At 46.6% G+C, this 7,939-nt stretch overlaps 1 protein-coding gene across 2 annotated transcripts in view; it reads left to right on the top strand.

The window, feature by feature from the left end:
* Positions 1-3,526: 3,526 nt before the first annotated feature.
* DYNC2H1 (dynein cytoplasmic 2 heavy chain 1) overlaps positions 3,527-7,939 on the top strand; it is a 478,712-nt gene continuing 474,299 nt past the window's right edge. For both annotated transcript variants that reach the window (XM_044284009.1, XM_044284008.1), the window contains exons 1-2: positions 3,527-3,797; positions 6,722-6,892. In XM_044284009.1, the coding sequence (XP_044139944.1) occupies positions 3,612-3,797; positions 6,722-6,892 (357 nt within the window). In that variant the 5' untranslated portion in view covers positions 3,527-3,611. The remainder of the gene's footprint in view (positions 3,798-6,721; positions 6,893-7,939) is intronic.

Genomic DNA, 7,939 nt, shown 5'->3' with positions numbered 1-7,939 from the left:
CGTCATTTTAGGTAGAGGCGACGGCTTCTACATTACTTCGGCGTATCCAGCGCCGATTCTAAATGTAAGACAGCTTCCGAGCTGTCTTACATTTAGACCATTTTCTACGCCTAAACCAGGCATGGACAATGATGAATGAGCCGGGCCTGCCGACCTGACCCCTTCCCCGCCACGTCCACTTTACATACCTGGCGGGAGCAGGGAAGAAGTCGCAGTTTCTGGCGCACCATGATGTATGCCAGAATCTGCGCCAGATTTATGCCACTTGCTGTATATCTGGTCATAAATGACCCCCATAGAGCTGTAAAGGAGATTGATCAATGTACAGGGAGTGCAGAATTATTAGGCAAGTTGTATTTTTGAGGATTAATTTTATTATTGAACAACCATGTTCTCAATGAACCCAAAAAACTCATTAATATCAAAGCTGAATATTTTTGGAAGTAGTTTTTAGTTTGTTTTTAGTTTTAGCTATTTTAGGGGGATATCTGTGTGTGCAGGTGACTATTACTGTGCATAATTATTAGGCAACTTAACAAAAAACTAATATATACCCATTTCAATTATTTATTTTTACCAGTGAAACCAATATAACATCTCAACATTCACAAATATACATTTCTGACATTCAAAAACAAAACAAAAACAAATCAGTGACCAATATAGCCACCTTTCTTTGCAAGGACACTCAAAAGCCTGCCATCCATGGATTCTGTCAGTGTTTTGATCTGTTCACCATCAACATTGCGTGCAGCAGCAACCACAGCCTCCCAGACACTGTTCAGAGAGGTGTACTGTTTTCCCTCCTTGTAAATCTCACATTTGATGATGGACCACAGGTTCTCAATGGGGTTCAGATCAGGTGAACAAGGAGGCCATGTCATTAGATTTTCTTCTTTTATACCCTCTCTTGCCAGCCACGCTGTGGAGTACTTGGACGCGTGTGATGGAGCATTGTCCTGCATGAAAATCATGTTTTTCTTACCTTGCAGACTTCTTCCTGTACCACTGCTTGAAGAAGGTGTCTTCCAGAAACTGGCAGTAGGACTGGGAGTTGAGCTTGACTCCATCCTCAACCCGAAAAGGCCCCACAAGCTCATCTTTGATGATACCAGCCCAAACCAGTACTCCACCTCCACCTTGCTGGCGTCTGAGTCGGACTGGAGCTCTCTGCCCTTTACAAATCCAGCCACGGGCCCATCCATCTGGCCCATCAAGACTCACTCTCATCAGTCCATAAAACCTTAGAAAAATCAGTCTTGAGATATTTCTTGGCCCAGTCTTGACGTTTCAGCTTGTGTGTCTTGTTCAGTGGTGGTCGTCTTTCAGCCTTTCTTACCTTGGCCATGTCTCTGAGTATTGCACACCTTGTGCTTTTGGGCACTCCAGTGATGTTGCAGCTCTGAAATATGGCCAAACTGGTGGCAAGTGGCATCTTGGCAGCTGCACGCTTGACTTTTCTCAGTTCATGGGCAGTTACTTTGCGCCTTGGTTTTTCCACACGCTTCTTGCGACCCTGTTGACTATTTTGAATGAAACGCTTGATTGTTCGATGATCACGCTTCAGAAGCTTTGCAATTTTAAGAGTGCTGCATCCCTCTGCAAGATATCGCACTATTTTTGACTTTTCTGAGCCTGTCAAGTCCTTCTTTTGACCCATTTTGCCAAAGGAAAGGAAGTTGCCTAATAATTATGCACACCTGATATAGGGTGTTGATGTCATTAGACCACACCCCTTCTCATTACAGAGATGCACATCACCTAATATGCTTAATTGGTAGTAGGCTTTCGAGCCTATACAGCTTGGAGTAAGACAACATGCATAAAGAGGATGATGTGGTCAAAATACTCATTTGCCTAATAATTCTGCACGTAGTGTATTTGTCAGTTGTTCTGTGTAAATACATTGAGAAATATGGTGTCAAATTTGTGAATCATCTGTTCAACATTTTCCAACATAGAAGTCGGGTATAGTGGGCGAGGCAGAGGGCGACTTTTTTATGACATTTTTTCTGCTTAATAGAAAAAAAAGGTAATTTGTCAGAAATCTGGAGGTTTTGCTTTGCATCCAGTGTTGCCAAGGAATGTTTGATGCGGGCGGACTGAAAAAGTCGGTACAGTAAGTACTGCTGACAGTGTCTTCTCTCTACAGTTTAGCTGAAAGAGACTATTTAGGTACATAAAACCCTCTTTAACTCCTTCACTACTAGTGCCATACGCTGGAGCGATGGGCAAACATGGATCCCGCTTGCATGTGAAGCAGGCGCCATGGCCGACAAGTCTCCGCTTCCGGGCTTCTTACCGGCATCCTCTGCGGCCAATGATGATGCCGGTAATTGATTTCAATACGCTGGGTCTCTGGAAAAAAACAGGGTATTGAAGCTGCAATTCTTATTTTGGCCAGCAGGTGACAGGCCAACATAAGAAAGGAGCAATTCTGTACCAATTTGGATATATAATAAACATAATGGTACATTTAAAAAAGTGCTGAGTTTTATAGCCTAAAACACAAGTAAAAAAAAAAACTGTTAAAAATATAAAAGTTTAAATCACCCTACCTTTCGTAAAATAAAAAAATAAATAAAAAATATAAGCATCATAGGCATCACTGCGTCCGAAAACTCCTGTACTATTAAAATATAAAAATATTTTTCCAATACAGCGAATGGCGAAGCGGAAAAAAGGGTCAAAATGGCCAATTTGCCATTTTTTCATCACTTCTCTTACCCAAAAAGATTTAATAAAATGTGATCAAAAAGTCACACACACTCCATATTGGTATCAATAGAAATTACAGATCGTCCCGCAAAAAATGAGCCCTCACACAGCTCAGTAGATGTAACTATAAAAAAGTTATAGGGGTCAGAATATAGTGATGTAAATTATTTTTTTTTAAATCTGTTTTTATTTATTTTTACACTATTTACACATGTGGCGTCGGTGTAATCGTACTGACCCAGAGAATGAAGGGCACAAGTTTTGTCACAAAGGGAACGCCATAGGAACAAAACCCATAAAACGGTGGAGGAATTGCGTTTATTTTCCAATTCCACCCCATTTGGAATTCTTTTCCTGCTTCCCACTATATCGTAGTACTTGTCCCGCAAAAAATAAGCCCTCCATATGGATATGTGAACTGAAAAAAAAAAAAGTTATGGCTCAAGGAAGATAGGAAAGGCAAAAAACTCCGGTATCCTAAGGGTTAAAGGGCATCTGTCAGCAGATTTGTACCTAAGAAAGTGGCTGACCTGTCAGAAGTCCTGACAAGCTAAGTAATGGCGGCCATATCAAGCACTACCCCGCATTTCCAGATGCAGATATAAAGATAGCGCGAAGATTTCTGTTATTTACGTCTGAACAGGGAGCACTGGGCATATACAGCGCACCCTGCAGCTCTCACTGCTTTCTTTCCCCTTTGCTGTGCGCGCGCCTCCTCCGCGCTCACACTGCGCACGCCCCCGCGTCTTGCCTGTGCACCCGCGCGTCTTTACGTCGCCGCCATGTTGGGGGAGGCAGTTGCCGCTGATTCCGCGTTGCTATGGTAGCGGCTCTTCAACAACCTCCTGTGGCCAGCTAGAAGTGTCAGGGCGCCCGGGTGTGGAGCAGGGAAGATGCCGTCGGCTGCTGGAGGAGACCGGAGGAAGGAGTTCCTCCTCAGTACTGTGCACAACTACTTCGGGCTGCCGGCCGCAGAGCCGCTCAAAGACTGCGCCGTGCTCGACCGCTTTCTGGATGACGGCAATGAGTTCGTCCTGTCAGCGAGGAGAGCCGGGGCCCGAGTGCTGCTCACCACTAAGGTACCTGCTGACACCGGGGGTGTGGGGGCCCCTCACTGACTGGTGGGCCCTGGGAGGAGCCCCGCAATGGTTCACCCCAGTGTGCTGGTCTCCTCATGAGGTGGTGGACCCGGTGGTCCTGCCTCGCAGATGGGGGACCCGGTAGTCCTGCCTCGCAGATGGGGGACCCGGTGGTCCTGCCTCGCAGATGGGGGACCCGGTGGTCCTGCCTCGCAGATGGGGGACCCGGTGGTCCTGCCTCGCAGATGGGGGACCCGGTGGTCCTGCCTCGCAGATGGGGGACCCGGTGGTCCTGCCTCGCAGATGGGGGACCCGGTGGTCCTGCCTCGCAGATGGGGGACCCGGTGGTCCTGCCTCGCAGATGGGGGACCCGGTGGTCCTGCCTCGCAGATGGGGGACCCGGTGGTCCTGCCTCGCAGATGGGGGACCCTGTGCTGTCCCCCCTCCTTCTCATAGATGACCGGGGGTTCGCCTCATTAATGAGAGATCCTGTCCTGTTCTTCCTTATAGATGGGGGGGGGGGGGGTCTTTGACTCTGCCCCATACATTGAGGGATGCCCCTGAGAAGTGGGCTTCACTGTTCTGTGACAGAGATGAGGGGGTCCTATTGATGTTCTCCCTCAGATATGGGGGATCCTGCCCTGTTCTGCCTTGGAGATTGAGGACTGTCCACTGTTCTCATGTAGATGTGAGGGATCTACCGCTCTTCTTATCTGGATATAGGAGATCTACCGCTCTTCTTATCTGGGTATAGGGGATCTTCTACTTTTCTTATCTGGATATGGGGGATCTACCTCTGTTTTTTTCTGGATATAGAGGATCTAGCGCTCTTCTTATCTGGATATAGGGGATCTTCTACTGTTTTTATCTGGGTATAGGAGATCTACCGCTCTTCTTATCTGGTCATAGGGGTTCGACCGCTCTTCTTATCTGGATATAGGGGATCTACCGCTCTTCTTATCTGGATATAGGGCAGGCATGTCCAAAGTGCGGCCCTCCAGCTGTTGCAAAACTACAACTCCCAGCATGCCTGGATAGCTTACAGCTATTAGGGCATGCTGGGAGTTGTAGTTTTGCTACAGCTGGAGGGCTGCAGTTTAGACATGCCTGATATAGGGGATCTACCGCTCTTCTTATCTGGATATAGGGGATCTACCGCTCTTCTTATCTGGATATAGGAGATCTACCGCTCTTCTTATCTGGATATAGGGGATCTACCGCTCTTCTTATCTGGATATAGGGGATCTACCGCTCTTCTTATCTGGATATAGGGGATCTACCGCTCTTCTTATCTGGATATAGGAGATCTACCGCTCTTCTTATCTGGATATAGGGGATCTACCGCTCTTCTTACCTGGATATAGGGGATCTACCGCTCTTCTTACCTGGATATAGGGGATCTACCGCTCTTCTTACCTGGATATAGGGGATCTACCGCTCTTCTTACCTGGATATAGGGGATCTACCGCTCTTCTTACCTGGATATAGGGGATCTACCGCTCTTCTTACCTGGATATAGGGGATCTACCGCTCTTCTTACCTGGATATAGGGGATCTACCGCTCTTCTTACCTGGATATAGGGGATCTACCGCTCTTACCTGGATATAGGGGATCTACCGCTCTTCTTATCTGGATATAGGGGATCTACCGCTCTTCTTACCTGGATATAGGGGATCTACCGCTCTTCTTATCTGGATATAGGGGATCTACCGCTCTTCTTATCTGGATATAGGGGATCTACCGCTCTTCTTACCTGGATATAGGGGATCTACCGCTCTTCTTACCTGGATATAGGGGATCTACCGCTCTTCTTACCTGGATATAGGGGATCTACCGCTCTTCTTACCTGGATATAGGGGATCTACCGCTCTTCTTACCTGGATATAGGGGATCTACCGCTCTTCTTACCTGGATATAGGAGATCTACCGCTCTTCTTACCTGGATATAGGAGATCTACCGCTCTTCTTACCTGGATATAGGAGATCTACCGCTCTTCTTATCTGGATATAGGAGATCTACCGCTCTTCTTATCTGGATATAGGAGATCTACCGCTCTTCTTATCTGGATATAGGAGATCTACCGCTCTTCTTATCTGGATATAGGAGATCTACCGCTCTTCTTATCTGGATATAGGAGATCTACCGCTCTTCTTATCTGGATATAGGGGATCTACCGCTCTTCTTATCTGGATATAGGGGATCTACCGCTCTTCTTATCTGGATATAGGGGATCTACCGCTCTTCTTATCTGGATATAGGGGATCTACCGCTCTTCTTATCTGGATATAGGGGATCTACCGCTCTTCTTATCTGGATATAGGGGATCTACCGCTCTTCTTATCTGGACACAGAGGATCTACTATGATTCATACAGATTTTAACACAAAGGGTGAAACCTGCTGCAGATGTAAATCTGCATTTTTTTGCTTCTGCAGTTCATGTCCCGTCTAAAGGTTGTGACAAGAGACGTTACGTCTTTTGTTCCGCGCATTTTTATTGAATCAAGTCTAAGTTTGATTCTTCTGACAAGTTTTCCTATTTAGCAGTGACTTAAATCTGCTCTTAGAAAAGCTGGGTGACGTATCTTCCAAGTGTGGGACTCCTGAAGGACAGTCAGGCTAAGTTCACATGGCAGATTTTTCTGATCCTCGGATGTTAGCTGCTGATCTTCAGTAAGAACTGCTGGGGGTCCGCACACGGATGAGCCTCGCTCAGTGTAGGTAACCTGTCACGGCAATGCGGATTTCCATGATGGACACTGGGTTGCAGATTTAACACCTATTTCATTACAGGGAATCTGTGTGAGCATACCTGGCCCTGTCTTCGGGACAGTAGACCCTGTAATACAGTACCCCATATGTTTATAGGTAACATGCCTATTAAGGACTATATAAAGATGGGTTTCTGCTTCTGTCCTTGTAGGTTGAACCCAGTGATACCAAGGAGAAAGTTCTTGTGTTCTTTAAAATCCGGCCAGAAGTCATCACAGAGGAGAACCTTCATGAGAATGTCCTGGTTTCCTCCATGTTAGACTCTCCTATCAATACACTGTACCAGGCGGTCAGGCAGATATTTGCTCCATTGTTATTGAAGGTAAGTAGCCGGCAGGTTTGTTATCCGTATTGTGCGATGGTGACACTCCAACCCCTAAATAACCTACATGGTCTCAGCAGTTGGGGGGTCCAGAAGTATATTGTCACAGCCCTTTCCTGCAGATCTGACCAGGAACCTGTATACAGAATAAACACCCATGCGGGCACAGAGATAACAGTCGGTCATTCTTTATACAGGTTTCCAGGCGGGCCATGACAACCACTGACGGAGACAGCCGACTCCAGTGTGGTTTTCTTCAGTCTCATAGACAATGAATGGAGTGGCAGGCTGCATATGTGATCTCTCCATTCAGAACCGGCGGCTCGGGACCCTTGTTCTTGTGATCAGTGGGATCCCCCGTAATTGGACATTTATCCCCTAGCTACAAGATAGGTAATCGATGTCCATAGTGAGAAAGCTTTTTAAACACGAGACCATCCAAACACAGTAGTTTCATTACCATATGAATAGATCATAACCTGCACGTGGTACTAGGGTGTAAACGACACTCAGATCCCACAGCTTGCTCCCAACAAGACACTTAGGGCTCATACACACAGCCATTCCACAAAACGCGGATACTGGCCATGTGATTTTTGTATTTTGCAGAACGGAACGTCCGTAGAACTGTCCTATCCTTGTCCATAAAATGGACAAGAATAGAACATGTATGGTAAGGTCAGGCAGCACTGCGCGTTAGTCGGTGGGTGCTCGGTCTTGCGGATGTAATCCCGAAGTCTGCACAACGAAGAAAAACCGGCACTCCAATTTTCTTTGCTCACAAGGATTTATTGGTCACTCATGTGACGCGCGTTTCAACACTCACAGGTGTCTTTTTTTAAACAGAAAGGGAGCAGCTCACACCTGTGAGTGTCGAAACGCGAGTCACATGAGTGACCAATAAATCATTTTGAGCGAAGAATAGAACATTTTATTTTATTTTTTGCGGGGCCGCGGAACGGACCTACGGATGCGGATAGAGCACAGGTGCGCTGTCCACATCTTCTGCTGCCCCATTGAAGTTAATGGGTCCACATCCGACCTGCA

Source organism: Bufo gargarizans, chromosome 3 (genome assembly GCF_014858855.1).
Source record: "Bufo gargarizans isolate SCDJY-AF-19 chromosome 3, ASM1485885v1, whole genome shotgun sequence".
Classification (NCBI taxonomy): Eukaryota; Metazoa; Chordata; class Amphibia; order Anura; family Bufonidae; genus Bufo; species Bufo gargarizans.
The sequence above is the reverse complement of the archived record's forward strand: the minus strand, read 5'-3'. Positions and strand labels throughout refer to the sequence as shown.